The sequence below is a fragment of the Eublepharis macularius genome, chromosome 1 (genome assembly GCF_028583425.1).
Source record: "Eublepharis macularius isolate TG4126 chromosome 1, MPM_Emac_v1.0, whole genome shotgun sequence".
Lineage (NCBI taxonomy): Eukaryota > Metazoa > Chordata > Lepidosauria > Squamata > Eublepharidae > Eublepharis > Eublepharis macularius.
Genome location: NC_072790.1, coordinates 229,994,269 through 230,010,269, shown reverse-complemented (window position 1 = coordinate 230,010,269; position 16,001 = coordinate 229,994,269). Strand labels below are relative to the sequence as shown.

Below are 16,001 nucleotides of genomic sequence, written 5' to 3'. Positions count from 1 at the left end.
GACAACAGTAAAGGCAGATGGAGGAATCTCTCTGGGGAAGGAGTTCCAAACTTTTGGAGGTGTGCTTCTGGGAACTGGATTCATAGCTGAGCAATAGAAGTTGTGCAAGAGGGTTAAATGATACAGCCCAAAGTTACTGGTAGGAAAGGACAGATTCTTTTGATTTTAGCAGCTCTAGAAGCACCCAAGTTCACATTGACAACCGAAAGGTGGGGCCAGGAACTCACCTGGAATAACAACTGATCTCCAGACGACAGAGATCCATTACTCTGGAGAAAATGGCTGCTTCAGAGGGTGGACTATATGGCATTATACCCCCTGAGGTCCCTCCCCAGGCTCCACCCCTAATCTCCAGGAATTTCCCAACCTTGAGTTTGCAATCCAAATTCATGGTCACACACAAAGTTAAATTCAGTGGTGTAGCTATGTCAGATTATTGCAGCAAAACGAAACAGAAGTCCACCGGCACCTTCACCCATCACATTTATTCCAATGATGAGGAAAATGAGTTTCTTCCTTGTCATTGTATCTGAAACGGTGAGCTCTCTCACAAAAACAGGCTGGAATAAATGTCAAGTCTCTAATGAAGCCAGTTGGGTGACCTTGGGTCAGTCACAGCTCTTCCAGAGCTCCCTCAGCCCCCCACGGTGATTGCTGCGGGGATAATAATAACACACTTTGTAAACTGAGTGGGTGTTAAGTTGTCCTGAAGGCGGTATATAAATGAATGTTGTTATTATTAAAGTAACCACTGGACTTTTTGTTTTTCACCCATGGAAAGGTCTGCTTAGCTCACCCACATGTGAAGAAAGCCGCTCTAACCCACCGCAACTTTTTACTAGACCTGAACGGAAACCGTTAAACTCAAATGTTACCAGGGCAGCCGGGCTCCAACCGGAAGTAAAACTATCTATAACGGAAGTGACGCATGACGGCAGTAACGCCCGAACAGCCCCCACCTCCCTCCGCTACAGGCTGATCCTCGAAAGCCAGGCGTCGGCTCCTAATACCTGACCGGAAATAAACATTTTGGTCCGGAAGTGACGACGGACGCCGCAGTGGATCCCACCCACTCCTCACGGTCGGAGAGTTTTTGTCGAAGGCCGGGCCCAGACGGGGCCTCCCCCGAGAACAGCCGACCCGGACAGAGGGAGAGGCCGGGCGCTGCCGTGGCTCGCCCGCCTGCGCGCCGGAGGGCTCGGAAGTCTGAGGGGCCGCGGGCGAGGCTGGCTTCCCCCGCAGGAGGCGAGGCGAGGCGAAGCTGCGTCCTGGGCTGGCGCTGCTGGTGAGTGACGCGGCCTCGGCTCATCCGTTGGTTTCGGCCCTCTGAAGGAGGCGCGGCGGGTTTGCCTGAGGGGGTGTCCGGGCGCCCCGTTCCTCCCTGGACGAGCAGCCCTGGCTTCGCTGGAGCGGCTTCTGGACCCAGACGAAACGGAAGCGTGGTGGCGAACAAAACGTTACGCTCGCCCGAGCTGCTTTTTCGGATGCGACGAACCGGTGTGGTGGGTGGGCGTGTCTGGCTCCTTTTGCAGCGGGCTCGATCGTGGTAGACGGGAGGTCTGGTCCCGGTTGATCTTTTTTATCGCTTGCTTTTCTCGTTGGGTGACGGTGTCGGTCTGCAGTAGGACAGCAGGACTCGAGACCAGCAAGATTTTCAGGGTGGAAGCTTTCAAGAGTTGAAGTGCTTTGAGTTTCGAAAGCTCATAACCCGATCCCTGACTAATAGTAACCATAGCTCTGCTTATTTGCCATTCTTCTAGACGGATTACTGCCCCATTCAGACCAGTGAACAAAGTTAATGTTATTAATATCTCCCCAATATAGCTGGGACTGAGAGGAGTGGCTGACCCAAGACCACCTGCTGAGCTCATGGCAGTAGAGGGATTCAAACCACCAGGGTGTTGATTTGCAGCCCAACCGCTTAACTCCTATGCTGCAGCAGCAAGGTATCTCCTGGTCCTCCTGATGCACTTACGTACTGTCTGAAGACATGAAAGGGGACAAACAGGAGGGCTGTTACCTTCATTGTCTGCTTATGAGCTTCCCAGTCACCACTGAAAATAGAATACTAATAAATGCTAGAGTAAGCATGACGCCTCATCTAACCTGACAAGGCTTTTCTTACATTCTTATAATAGCTGTGTTATTAATGGCTTAATGTTATGAACAGTGTTGCGGATGTTTCAAAGCCAGATCTGTGTATTTATCTTTCCTATACTTGCAGTGATGGATGTGAATCTTTTGCTTGTTTATGGTGTGGCAGTAATAATAACTGCACTTATGTACTGCTCTTACAGACAGATTAGCTTCCCCCCCCCCCTCAGAGCAGTGAACAAATCGGTGTATTTTTATTCCCTCAATACAGCTGGGGAGCTGGGGCTGAGAGGAGTGGCTTATCCAAGGCTACCTGCTTGAGCCCACGGCAATAGTGGGATTCAAATAAGTGGAGTGCTGATTCACAACCCAACCACTTAACCGCTCTGATACCTGAAAAAGGGAACTTTGAATCTCTAAAGTCTATACCCAGAAAAACCTTGTTGGTCTCTAAGGTGTCCCTGGATGCAAAGCCTTATTTTTTTTTCATTGTGATGTAATATTATCTGTGGTTTTCCATGCCAAATGTCTTGTTTTCAGTTTCCAATTAAAAGCAGCTTGGATGACAGGACTGGAAAAGCCCCTGGAGAGCTCCTGCTTTATAGAAAGGAGGTCGTCTGTCTCCAGGGCTTGGATTAAAAGGGGCTTGGGTAGCAGGGCTGGAATAAACTCTGGAGATTTGCTGTCAGTCATAGTGGGCTGTAGACTGATGGTCTCACTGAGGAGAGATTGCTTGGCTTTTGCCCACAGGAAGTTCTGTGTTCAGTTCCTGATAGCTCAAAAGATTTCTGATAGGTGTTGGGAAAGGCTTCTCTCTCTTGAAAACCCTCGAGAGCTGCTGCTGGTCAGAGGAGATGTACCAGAGATCTGGTGTTGTAATGACACTGTGGGCAAATATACAGTTTGAATGGATGGCAAGCAGCTGGGTATCCTGACACTGCTTTATATGCAGAAGGTGCCAAGATCATTCTCTGGCGTGGTCTCAGGCAGTTGGCAAGACACATCTCTACCAGAGAGCCTGGAGAGTCACTACCAATGAGAGTAGAACGTTCTGAGCTAAGTGAAACAGGAGGTCTGGCTTTGCTCAAGGCTGTTTCTTAGGTTTGGATTTAATCGGTTTTCTTTTTACTCACGCACCTCTTCATTCACTGTGGAAACAGTCCTCAGCTGCACAGCACGTTCTTCTTGCTCTGGGTTCTGTTCTGCTCTTTGAAAAGGTGCTGATCTTGCACATGTGGAAGTGCCTAGCATGACAGAGGACATGCTGTACAGTGGGGGAACACTTCAGCAACAGATGAAGAAAACTGCCAGCGGAAAGAAAGTATAGGATGCAAGTCTGTGGTAGAGGATCTGTTTTGCATGTGGAAGGTCCCAGGCTCAATCCCTGGCAGCCGCAGTTAAAAAGATTAGGTTGTAGGTTATGTAAAAGACCACCTCTTGAGACCCTGGAGGATTTGCGTAGACAACACTGACCTTAATAGACCTTCAGTCTAACTCAGTGTGAGGCGACTTCATGTGTGGTCAGGTAATTTACTGCCTTTGAAAAGCATTCCGTTGGTGCACGATGCAGCAGCCAGATGATTTTGACCTGGTACTGGCTTTCATGAAAATACCGCCACGGTTAGCCCTCTTGAGAATTTTCTATTGAAAGGTAAAAAAAAAAAATAATAACCCTCCCCTCCCAATGCATGTGTTTTTGTGCATGCATGGAGGTGGTGTTGTGCACATAGCACTTGACATTAAGCTATTAGCAGGGCAGGGGGATTAATTGACGGCTCCAAAGAAATTATTCTAGATTTCAGAGAGAGAAGGGAAGGTCTAAGAGAATCAAAAGTAAGAAAAGAACTCTGTGGATATCCTTCCTGGTACATGCTCTTTCCTCCCACCTCCCCCCATCCATTGCGGCATCACTTGGTCAGTCCCTCTGGGAAAGGAAGAACAATGCATGCTGCCCTGAGCTCCTTAGAGGAAGGGCAGGAAAGATGTATTAGGTAGATAAATGATATCTCAGGCCTTGACAGATTTCCTTTGGCTTTATGAGGCACCCCAAATGTTTAGGAGCCAGATTTATTTTTCAGCCTTCAGGGATTTATATTTTAATGACCCTACTAATTATTGCTACCCTAAAACCTAATCCTAAACTCTTCACAATTTCTTGTAATTTTTTAAAAGCTATAGCAAAAGTGTTCTAGCATATAAACAAACAAGGGGGTAACCGTGGTTGTCATCACAAGAAAAAGCTAACTTCTATCCCTCATCTAAATAAACTTTGTATTTCTGCTGAGAATCACCAAGAGGCATTTAATGAAAATACAGACTACTTGAAAATGCTAGGCGCCCCAATGAAATTGCTTGGTGCCCGGGATACCTCCTTCACCAGTTGTTGGGGATTGCTTATTCAGTAACATCAGTGTACATAACTCTTCACAAAGGAACTGGGCAAACCTTCAAACCTGGGACAGTTCTCTGTAATCTTGGGTGCAATCTAAATTTCTGATGTGGGAGAATAGAGGAGAAGAAGATTCAAGGTCCATAGATGAATGTGTGATCTTTAGGGTGACTTCTGCTCTGCTCTTCCCCCTCACTTGTGTTGGCATAATGTGAGGGAGCTGATGGAAATTGGATCTTTTCTCGGATATGCATACATACGCCCTGCAGTTGTGAGACATCGTTACTGTTGCTGTTGTTGTATTGAGAGAGAGAGAGAGAGAGAGAGAGAGAGAGAGAGAGAGAGAGAGAGAGAGAGAGAGAGAGAGATGTCCTATATATATATAGGACAGCACTGGGAGAAGTGGAAGGGAGTGTAAATAAAAGGTAGTAAGGTCTTTGATATTTTCCTTCCTCAGTAAGCTAAATCTTCTTCTACTCTCCACCCTAGTGGCTGTTGGAATTCCAGGTGCATCATTTTTGGCCAAAATTGTTACCTGTGAATGACTGAAGAATTATAGATGGACTCCCCATCCCTGTGTGTGTGTGTTTTGGGACAGACATTGCTTTGCAGCTAAGGCAACGAAACGAGCCATGTGTATCAGACATCCTCAGAGTTCTGTGTTTTTTTTTTCCTTCACAGGGTTTGGACGTCCAGGCTTTGACGAACCCACAAGCAAACTTCAGGGTCTGTTCTTCTGATGCATAACAGAGGAAAGAGATGAAGGGGTGAGAGCAAGAGGCTAGGCTTCACTGTCATGTTTTTTAGCCCATTGCTTCTCTGAGGAGCTCGGGATGTTGTTTATGGTCCCTCCTATTTTACCTTTAAACAGCTCTGTGAATTAGGTTAGACAAGAGAGTGACTGGCCCACGGTCAGCAAGTGAGCTTCCTGCCTGAGTAGTGATTTGAACGCAGGTCTTTTGAGGTTAGCTTATCTTTAGCTTGAGTTGCAAAATGCGAACAGGCACAGCAGAACTTGGGAGATAATATTTAATTCTGAAAATGGCTACCCTGTGGCATTGGTTACCTTCTGCTTCATGAGTGGAGTTTGCTTGCATCTTCATCCTTTTCTGATGCTCTTTTCCATATTGCCTATCCTGCAGAGTCTAGGTGGGAAGTTAGTTTCAGGTAGATAGCCATGTTGGTCTGCAGTAGAATAACAAGATTATAGAGTACAGTTGCACCTTAAAAGGCCAACAAGATTTCCAGGGTATAAAGGGGCTTGACTGTTGAAAGCTTATGGCCTAGAAGTCTTGTTGGTCTTTAAGGTGCCATTGGACTCAAATCTAGGCGGGAAGTGGTCAGAATGGGGGCCTCCTCTGTATCAGTGCCCCGTTCATGGAACACCATCACCTGCCAGGTTGGCCAGGAACTGTCATAGTTAAGTTTTTGATATCAATCCTCTTCTCCTGGGCACATGAGGACTAATTTTGTTTTAATGTACTCTACTGCTTTCTGGACCACTTTTAAATTAAACTAGAAACAGCCTGTTGTGCAAATAAATACAACGGGCTCTAGAAAGCTAGGGCTGGGGAGGGCTGGTGGAGGGGGAGGGCTGGCAGGTGGGGGCAAGGGGGGTCTGGGGAGAGGTGAGAAGCAGGAGGGATCTGGGGAGGGATGGCTGGTAGGGAGGCAATGGGGATTTGGGGAGGGTGGAGGGGCAGGAGGGGTCAGGCGGGATGGCAGGTAGGAAGGGCAAGGGGCGGTTGGAGAGGCAGGAGGGGTCTCAGGAGGGCTGGGAGGCGGAGTGTGGAGCCAGGGAGGGAAGGCAGAGCTGGCTCGCTCTTCCCTCCGCATGCCCGGCTCCAGTGGGCCAAGCAGGCCGATGGGTGCCTTGCTCATGCCCCATCGCCCTGTCCCTGCCAAGAGCACCACGGTGTGGCTCAACGGGGCTCTGAGGGCAATGGGCGCTTCGCCTCCACCCAGTCCCCACCGAGAGCACCATGGCGCGGTGGGGCTCCGAGGTCGACGGGCGCTTCTCCGCCCAGTCCCTACTGAGAGCATCGTGGTGCGGCTCAGAGGGGCTCCGAGGTCGATGGGTGCTTCGCCTCCACCTGGTCCCCGCCAAGAGCGGTGGGGCGGGGCTCCGAGGTTGACAGGCGCTTCACCTCCGGCCAGTCCCCACCAAGACCAGCGCGGCATGGCGGGGCTCCGAGGTCGACGGCCACTTCGCCTCCGCCCTGTCGCCTGGGTTCCACCGGGGCTTGAGCGCATAGGTCTTCCTGTGCCGCCCTCTTCCTCCAGCTGGGCTACCTAGCCCTGGGCCAGCAGCGCCCTCCATTGGCGGCTTTCCACTGCACGCTTTTATCCTGGTGCTACGCGCAGGCGCGCCAGGATAAATGTGCGTCGTCGGAAAGACGCTAAGGGAATTATATAGTAGGATTATTTTTTTCTGCTGCTCTTTATTGCTTTTATTGTGGTTTTTGGTTGGTACTTTGACTAAATTGCCTCCATGCAAGCAAACTTCTGAAAACTAGGGTATAAATGTGGATCTGGACCTCCTGTTGGCATAGTGACTAAAAGAGTGAGCTGAAGTTCTCAGGGCTGCTGGTTCAACTCTCAGATCGGCTACATGCTTACTAGTTGGCCTTGAGCAAACTAATCTCAAAGTCATTTCCTTGTTTGCTATGTGAGAATAATACTAGCCTGCCTTACAGGGCTGCTGTAAGGGTCGATAAGTTCTGTAAAGTGCTTTAAACAAAGAAATCCCCTATTGCAACAGGGGTTTCCTCGTGCCAGGACAAAGGCAGAGTGCTGGCATCAGCAGAATGAATTTGTAGGGTCCATCGCTTGTTATCATTGTCAAAGTGTTCATGCCACAGTATCACTGCCCCCCCCCATTTCTCTCTCCTAGTAAAAGTGGCAAGTCTCACTTGACAAAATTCTGTCCTGTGACAGGGGTAGGGCTCTTGTGCCCTTCTTACCTGGTCACTTTATCAGGAAAAGTAAATAGATATGTACATGCTATTTTTTAAAACGTGAAGTGGATATAGGAGCCTTTTCATGTGTCTCTTTATCGGTTTTCAGACAGCAAAAGGCTACAGAAACAGAAGAAGGTACCGTGCAAATCCAGGAAGGTGAGCAGCCCCCTTCTCCCCAGCACATTCCTTTACGTTAGTTTTAGAGGGCGGGGCCAACTTCCTTTCCCAGTAGCACCCTTTCTCCTCCCCTCCATACCTACCCCCTACCCCCAAAGTTTCATTTTTATTCATTAAATTTATATCCTGCCTTTCCATCTGAATATTCATGTGGGCAGAATCAAGACTGCATGAAGAAACTGGCTAAATGTATACAAACTTAGGCACAAAACAGGCCTGTTTTCTTGCCTGTTTCTTGGCCAAACTTATGCTGAGACACGTCTTCCTGGTTAGTCCTCAAAGGAGAATTCTGGGGAACCTGGAGAAACTCAGAGCGAAGCAGTTCCCAGAGAGATAAGCCTCGACATGTTTTGCAGAACCCAGGTGCAAGTGAGATCATGGGAGTGTCAAGGCCAAGTGGCCAGAGAGAGGTTCATCCTCTGCATTCCATCTCGTTAAGCTGTCAGACCACAGGTTGGAGATAATTGCTGTGATGTGTGGGCATGACTCAGCTGCAGAGAGCCATGTTCGCCAGTCTTAGCAAGAACCTTATTGATTCCTAGAGTCTGCCCAGACTGCTGGCTGATATGTGATAAAAATGAGGTTTCTATAATGACTCTTTGCTCTTGGACCGGCAGTTAGACGGGTTGGGGGCCCTTGGCCATCTCATTCATGGACTAGTGTGGAGAGCTAGCCCTTGGTGTTCTGTATTGTTTGGAACTTGGCAGCTTAACTTTTGCAAGGTAACATCTGGTTCCGTATCAGAGGATCCTGCTAAGTTATTTAGGGATTTTAGGTTAAGTTGGCTTTCTTGTATTACTTATCCTGTTTTTGCACACTTCCGATATATGTAGTCTTCTCGTCTCATTCCTAATAAATATATTAATCATTATCATTGTGTGGCTCATTAGGTTTTGGGCTTCAATCTGAATCCAGCACCTTGGCCTATTGGCCCAGATACCAGTTAACTGTTTTAGTGGAACTCAGCTGGCAATTGATCTACCTTGCAAGGCTGACTTCCTGATTTAACGCCTGGTATGGTTGGACAGTTTATTTCTTTGGTCTCTGATCTTAAGAAAGTTAGAGGAAATTGGAGGCAGTGATCTGCCCTGAGGTGCAAGGGCTTCCTGCCCTCCCAAAGTGTGTTTGTTCTGAAAAATCCACCCCTGGAGGCCTGGGGTGGTGAGAGTCCCCCTGGAGACTGATGAGTTGAGCTGCTGCAACAAGGATGAACGGCAGAGGCACTTCTTGGTTCCTCCCTCTGCTTCTTGTTAACTCCCCCATAGAGACGTCCCGCCACAGTGGCTCTTGGCTGGCAGTGTGGAGGTGGCTGATAAGCGACAGTGTCCCTTCCCCCCTCCCCCCCTTGCGGCATCCCTTTTTATTCTTTCCTTAAGGTGCAGTGGCGACAGGTGAAGATCCCACCAGCGTGGCCATTGCCAGCATCCAGTCAGCCGCAACCTTTCCTGACCCAAACATCAAATACGTCTTCCGAACAGAGAATGGGGGTGCTCAGGTGAGACACGCTCACTTCTCTCAGTGAGTGGTTTCCTTTTTCTTCCTCGTGGTGGCATGCATGGAGATGGAGGAAAGACTAGAGTGACACGTGGCCTGAATTCTGGCAAAGATTGAAAGTGTCTGTTAGCCCTGTTTCTCTAATGGGTATAAAGTTGTGTCCCTTGAGGCACTTCTGTGATGAAAACTCATCACAGTGGAATTTAAAAGTGAAAAACCAGTTCAGCTATAGAATTACCAGGAGGAACTGTGGTTTTATGTGTCTCCCGTCTTTCCCTCTCTATGCTGCTGGGTAAAACAGTAAAAGAGTCCAGTAGCACCTTTAAAACTAACCAGCTTTATTGTAGCTTTTGAGAACCACAGTTCTCTTTGTCGGAGAATGAAGCTTATGCTACAATAAAGTTGGTTAGTCTTAAAGTGCTATTGGACTCTTTACTATTTTGCAACTACAGACTAACACAGCTAACTCCTCTGGATCTATTCTGGTGGGTGTGTGCAGATATTATTAAATGCATTTGTATCCCGCCTTCTTCTTGTCACGGAACTAAAGATGGCTTATACAGCTTTCCTAGGAGGTCTCACGTTTAGGCTTCCAGAGAATCTCTGAAGAGTTCCTTGTGGTCTTTTCCGTAGTTGATGTATCGGGTGATACAGGTGGCGGAAGGGCAGCTGGACGGGCAGACGGAGGGAACCGGTGCCATCAGCGGCTATCCTGCGACGCAGTCCATGACACAGGTAGGTGCTGCTTGGGGCATTGACTTAGGCAGAAGGAGGTGGTGGTGGTTGGTGAAGGAAGGACATCTTATCCAGTGTGTGGCATTTGAGGAAAGTGGAAGCTTTCTGTCCCCTTCAGACTCTGTCAAGTCAATTTCCACTTTAATGGCTGCTGGTTGGCAGTGCGATGGATGGTTGGCAAGCCATCAGAAAGACCCATCCTGAGGATATGCTTTCTGTTCCTTTTGACCTAGCCCATAATGATGGGACCGAAGGGGCCACCTCACTCACTCACATCTTGTTTGTTTCCTCTCAGGCTGTCATCCAAGGTGCGTTCACCAGCGAAGATGCAGTTGAGACGGAAGCCACAGCCACTGAGACGCACTATACGTACTACCCTGCCGCCGCCGTGGCTGACACCAGCACCTCGGCTGGGGCAGGGACCACAGCCACGGCGGTGGTGACGACCCAGAACTCGGATGCCTTGCTGGGGCAGGCCACGCCAACTGGTGCCGGTCAGTCAGGTTGGCTTGTATGTGAGATTGGCCAAAAGGGCTTCCTCTGGCCAGGAGCTTACTGGCAGGTGTAGCCTGTGCTCTGTTTGCTCTGCTGTAGATGGGGAGGATGCTTCCTGCTCAGTGCTCAGAAACTTCTTTGAAGGTTATATAAATGAATTGCTGAGGCCACAGGGTTGCAGAATATTGTTTGTGGAACTAGGAGCAGACACTGAGTGATTCCAGGGGACACAGGTTGGACAGCGACGTCATCCCTGAACATCCATCTTCCAGTTGCTGCAGTTCTGGGAAACGTTACCCTTCTCCATCAAACATAATAACAAGAACTAGAATGGCTGTGATGCTCAGGAACTTCCAAAAGCTTCTCTCTGAAACCCTTTTCTCTTGTTTTGGAACTGTCTAGGGCAATTTTTTGTCATGATGTCACCGCAGGAGGTTCTGCAGAGTGGAACGCAGAGGTCTATTGCCCCCAGGACTCACCCCTATTCCCCGTGAGTGCTCCTCTGCTCAGTTGTGTCCCAGTCACCCTCCCCTCCTGCTTCAGGCAGTGGCTGTCAGCTTCTCCCTCCTGGGAGCAGTCCAGCAGCACAGCATTGTGCTTGGCTGCCAATTGGAGACTTGCTTGAGAACTATGGGTCACTCTGAACCTAGGGCAATTTTCTGAGAGCCAGTTTGGTGTAGTGGTTAAGAGTTGCAGGACTCTAATCTGGAGAACTGGGTTTGATTCCCCGCTCCTCCACTTGAAGCCAGCTGGGTGACCTTGGGTCAGTCACAGCTTCTAGGAGCTCTCTCAGCCCCACCCACCTCACTGGGTGTTTTGTTGTGGGGTTGATAACAACATACTTTGTAAGCCACTGGGCGGTATATAAATCAAATATTATTATTATTCTCAGCATGCAAGGGGAGATCTGGCCCTATCCTTTCATCTCTTAATCTCTGTGAATGGCAAATGTAGCTAGCTCAAGCATTAAGCTTCATTGTTCTTTACCCCCACCCCACCCCCTGGCAGGAAGTCTGAAGCGCCACGAACCACTCGAGATGAGAAACGCCGAGCGCAGCACAATGAAGGTAAGGAAGCAAGCAGCATACTAGTCCACAAGTCCTTTAGGTGGGTCCCAACGGTAAAAAGTGGGCCATTGTCCCAGGATACAAGGGTTCTACTTGTAGAAAATGTTCCAGTAGTTGAAGATTTCGAGTATATGGGGAATCGTTTTTGTTTCCTGCTCCTCTTTTGGAACATGCTGTAGTTTTTAGAGTGACTGAAAAATTGATAGTTTCTTGTTAACAGCTTTGAACTCGGGAGTACAGGTGCGTGTATGTTTTAATGAAGTGCTTCTGTCCACCTAATACGCTGACTCTTTTTGCATTCTTAGCCCTTCTGATGCCATAGAATTTGAGTACGTTATGGACCAAACAAGAGGGGGGACCTAATGGAGGAGAGGGAATCCCATCTACTTTCCCACTGGCCCCATCTCTTCCTCTTGCCTTTTTAAAAAATGCTGTCTGTATTGGGTTGCTAGGAAATTTCATAATGTTTTGTAAGTTGCAGTGTGCGCACACCTGGGCACTTCCTTTCTGTAGTTTTTTGGGAGGGTGGGGTTGTTAAGTCTCCTAATTTTTTAGTCTTGGCATTTTTTTGTGAACACGGTGGCTCCTTTCCAAGTTTGTAAGAAACACCTGCCTTTTCCAGGGGGGGAGCACAAGACCTGATGAGGCGTAACTGCAGCTTTCGGTTACAGCCCAGGTAACGGCTGTTGTGGTCCAGGATTCCAAACTCCTGGAATGTGGTGTTCTGGAAGGAAGGCACAACTTGTAGTTTGCCAGTTTCGATGTATGGATTTGCTGCAGGTGCTGTTATTTCTAGACCACATCAGTGGGGTAATTATGAGAACCTCATTCTCAGTTCATTGTGTTTGATTTTCTCCCTGTATTCCAGTGGAGCGCCGGCGCAGGGACAAGATTAACAACTGGATTGTGCAGTTATCCAAGATTATCCCAGACTGCTCAATGGAGAACACCAAATCTGGACAGGTAAGGGGGCTTGGGTTGGGTAGATAATAGGGTATCCCAGCCAGAAGGTGAGAGGGGTGTTAGAAGGAAGGGCATCAGTATGCAAAGGAGAATGCCAGAGTGTATAATGTCTCCGTTTAGCCCCAGATCTTCCAGAATGGAGACACAGGATTCTTATCTCACTACAGATGCTAATTTCTGCTCTAATGAAGCTGCATTGTACCTTTACATCCTGGATGCCCTTCTTTGTAACACCCCACCCACCTTTGGACTGGGATAAAAACAGCTCCGAGATCATCATTTTTACTCGTATCTGGAAAAAAAAAAGAACTCTGGCTCTCAAAAACTTAAACCCTGAAAATCTTGTTGGTCTCTAAGATGCAACTGAACTGAAATCCTGCTGTAGGGTGGAGGCAATCTCCCTGGGCCACACACCCCATAAATTCTTCCAGTAAATTTAGAAATATTAATCCTTGTACCCAGAATGCACATGACGGAAATTATGGAACCTGGCATTTGGTACAGAATGGAGGGGAGCTCACACAAGCGGCTTTTTCATCATGGAGCTCAGGTTCAAGAAAGATGGGGTGATCTTTTTCTCTTAGTATCACTTCTAGCGGTGAGAAATATTAAGTCCCAAAGCATTGCTGTAGGAATCCAAGAATATGAAACTATAGTTGCCCCCTACCAGGGATGGTGGGGCAAATTTTTATCCGGGCATGGGGCAGCTGTTGCCTCATACCTGGCTGGTCAGGGAATCTCAAGTTCGGTTATCACACCAATTCATGTATTGTACTAATACTAGTTTCATACTCTGACCATAGTTTGGGTTTCCCTATGTGCCGGTAGGTTTAGAGTGTTTGCCTGCTCAATGACTTGTAATTCATACATCATGTAGAACCGAAATGAGCATGGACCCAGGGTGTGAAAACCCTGCTTCAATGAATGGCTGCGTATTCTGATTTGCCAGTCAGTAGTGTCATCGTCCCCCCCCACACCCCCAGTTCAGACAACATTCCAAACAATGGTTTATAGGCCCATTTCAGATTCTGGATCTGACAATTTAGAAATCGCATCAAACTACATAAGCTTCCTTAACCAGTCCTGTCATGGAGGACATAAGCGTGTCATTCTAAAATGGGCCTGTGTTTTACTTCTACACAGCACATGACAAGAGAGGTTGATTTTGGCCTTTTCCAGCTATGAGGAGGGCAAGGTAATGCAGGGCAACAGTTTTGTGTGCCCGTCCGTGTTTGAGTGCATCTTTTATTGCAACAGAAGGGAAAGGAGAATGAATCAGATAGCTTTAGGTGGGTGGCTATGTTAGTCTGCAGCAGAACAGCAAGATTCAAGTCCTGTGGCATCTTAGACACCAACAAGATTTTCAGGGTATGAGCTTTGGTGAGTCAAAGCTCCCTTCTTTACATACCTTCTTTAGAATGAATCAAAGTGAGCCAGAGCTGGCTGTTCCACCAGGAGACAGCTCCATGAGTTGGTACAATCTTAGGTTGGTGTTCCCTTCTCCTCCCAGGTCAGGTCTGCTTCTCTGCTCAGCTAAATTTCTGTTTCTTTGCAGAGTAAAGGTGGAATCTTGTCCAAAGCCTGTGACTACATTCAGGAGCTGAGGCAAAGTAACCTCCGTCTCTCGGAGGAACTTCAAGGTCTTGACCAGCTGCAGATGGACAATGAAGTTTTGCGACAGCAGGTAAAAATGGGAGTTCCTGGTGTGGCCAGGCAGAGTCCACGTGGAAGGGGGAAAGGGAGAATTAACTGTGTGGCCCTGGGGAATTCTTGAAACTTGAGATTAGGGTGCAGAGGTAATGCAGTGGGCTCATGTAAGTTTTTTTCCTGCTGCAATCCCTGGGTGTGCTGCACATGCTGGGGAATAGCCCCCCCCCCTTTATTCATGCTGTTAGAAAGCACAGGACGCTTGTTCCCCCTCATGAGTGTGGTGATTTTACACGCTAGCCAATGTGCTTTAGGAATGCAGCGTCCCCAGAACACTAGTGTGGGAAGATCTGCCTCCACAGCTTTGAAATATTCTGTGTTTAATTGGTGAAAGGAGGGGGACTTGCACCCCTTCCAGAGTGTGGCCAGATGTTTCCCTTCCATTCCTAGTTCCAGCCTACTTTTGGCCTTTTCTCCATTCTTCTCTCCCCTCTTCCTCTGCCCGGGCAGGTCGAAGAGCTGAAAAACAAGAACCTGATTTTGCGAGCGCAGCTGCGTCAGCATGGCGTGGAGATCATCATCAAGGATGCCCACTGACCAGCCGTGGTTGGCCAGGGCCCTGCTCAGATCACCGCATTCTTCAGCACAGCAGAAGATGGGGATCCTTTGTCCTCACCCCACCCCACCCCAGTGCTTCCAAGCCAGGCTCCCATTCTGTTGAACAGAACCAGAAAGAAGCAAGATCAGCCTGGGACCAGGGACTGAGCTTTGAGACTCTTGCCTCTGCCTTGCCGCCTTGGCTGGCCCCCTTTGAGCCAGATGCTGCCTCTTGACAAAGTACTTCTTGTTTTATAGCTGAATCGATTCCCAGGTTGTGTCCCTTCTTCTTACCATTAATTCCCCTGTGCCTCTTTTATGAGCAGCACCGCACACCTGGGCACTCAAACTATCTGGCACATCTGCGCATGCATGCAAAATCATAGTATTGTTGCACGTTCCCACATGTGTTCCTTTCACCCAGCCCTACCTCCCACCCCCCACCCCCACAATTTCCAAAACCTCTTCCCTTGTCCACACCAAGGCACTTGATCCTGTTAAGCCATGGAGCTGAGTCTGCTAGTTCAGCTCATGCCTGGCTGACTTGCCCCCAGCTCTCAAGCCCTGCTTTATGGCTCCCTTTGGGCTTATCTTCCGGCCTGTCTTGGGCCGATTGCAGTCTGGGCTCCACCTGTGTTAACCTCGGCTCTCACTGCTGTATAACCATGATGGGGAAGTGGGGCCCTGCCCAACCTGGGAACACGTCTTCTGTGTCCTCCGCCTCCTTGCTCTGAACCCCCCCTCCCCCAACCAAAAAATTAACTTTGATCTCTTGAACCATGGAAGCCAAGTGCAAAGGAGGTGAGTGTGCCAGAAGCAGAAGCCGTCATTCTCTTAGAGGCACTTTGGGATACCGATTCTTTTCTTCTTCTTCTTCTTCTTCTTTTTTTTTTTTAAAAAAAAGTAATAAATTTCTAAATTAAAGAAGTGTAATGGAAAAGCATTTCCAGGTATTTTATTTCTACTTTGTGGCTGCAAGTTGACTTGGTTTGGCTTGTAGGGGGAGAGAGACAGCGGCCATTGGCTTGAAGGGTTGCCTCTGCTCTTGCTCTCGAGTGGAGTGGAGGCAGCTGCAGCACCTCCGAAGCTGTAGTCAGGGAGCTCCCCCAGAGAGAGTCCGAATCAGACGCGAGGATGTTGCTGTAGCGCCCGGAGAGAGTCCGAATCAGACGCGAGGATGTCGCTGTAGCGCCCGGAGAGAGTCCGAATCAGACGCGAGGATGTCGCTGTAGCGCCTCCGCTAATTTAGGTGATTTTTTTGCTTTGGAAAACAATAGTGCTCGGCTCTCCTTCCCTGGCATGTTCACCAAGGGGAGGATATTCCCAGGCTTTTCCCATCTGGAAAATGTCAGGCTGTTAAATGAGGCAAAGGTGTACCTCAGG

At 48.5% G+C, this 16,001-nt stretch overlaps 1 protein-coding gene across 3 annotated transcripts; it reads left to right on the top strand.

Moving 5' to 3' along the window:
* The first annotated feature begins 1,019 nt into the window (after nucleotides 1-1,019).
* On the top strand, nucleotides 1,020-15,561 carry USF1 (upstream transcription factor 1). Of its 3 annotated transcripts, none has more exons than XM_054995395.1 (11): nucleotides 1,020-1,285; nucleotides 5,165-5,250; nucleotides 7,550-7,599; nucleotides 9,003-9,115; nucleotides 9,748-9,849; nucleotides 10,145-10,352; nucleotides 10,747-10,834; nucleotides 11,353-11,411; nucleotides 12,280-12,374; nucleotides 13,930-14,058; nucleotides 14,532-15,561. In XM_054995395.1, the coding sequence occupies exons 2-11, from the start codon at nucleotides 5,243-5,245 to the stop codon at nucleotides 14,616-14,618; spliced, it is 939 nt and encodes a 312-aa protein (XP_054851370.1). In that variant the 5' UTR covers nucleotides 1,020-1,285; nucleotides 5,165-5,242; the 3' UTR covers nucleotides 14,619-15,561. The 3 variants fall into 3 exon arrangements, with proteins under 3 accessions (XP_054851370.1, XP_054851360.1, XP_054851379.1); XM_054995385.1 differs by having other exon boundaries at nucleotides 8,997-9,115; XM_054995404.1 differs by having other exon boundaries at nucleotides 1,023-1,285; nucleotides 8,997-9,115; nucleotides 10,145-10,343.
* The last annotated feature ends 440 nt before the right edge of the window (nucleotides 15,562-16,001 follow it).

Bases quoted from the DNA above. Each gene is read 5' to 3' on its own strand.
- USF1 (XM_054995385.1), top strand. The intron at 9,116-9,747 runs GTGAGACACGCT...TCTTTTCCGTAG, and splicing joins CAGAGAATGGGGGTGCTCAG to TTGATGTATCGGGTGATACA. The intron at 12,375-13,929 runs GTAAGGGGGCTT...GTTTCTTTGCAG, and splicing joins AGAACACCAAATCTGGACAG to AGTAAAGGTGGAATCTTGTC.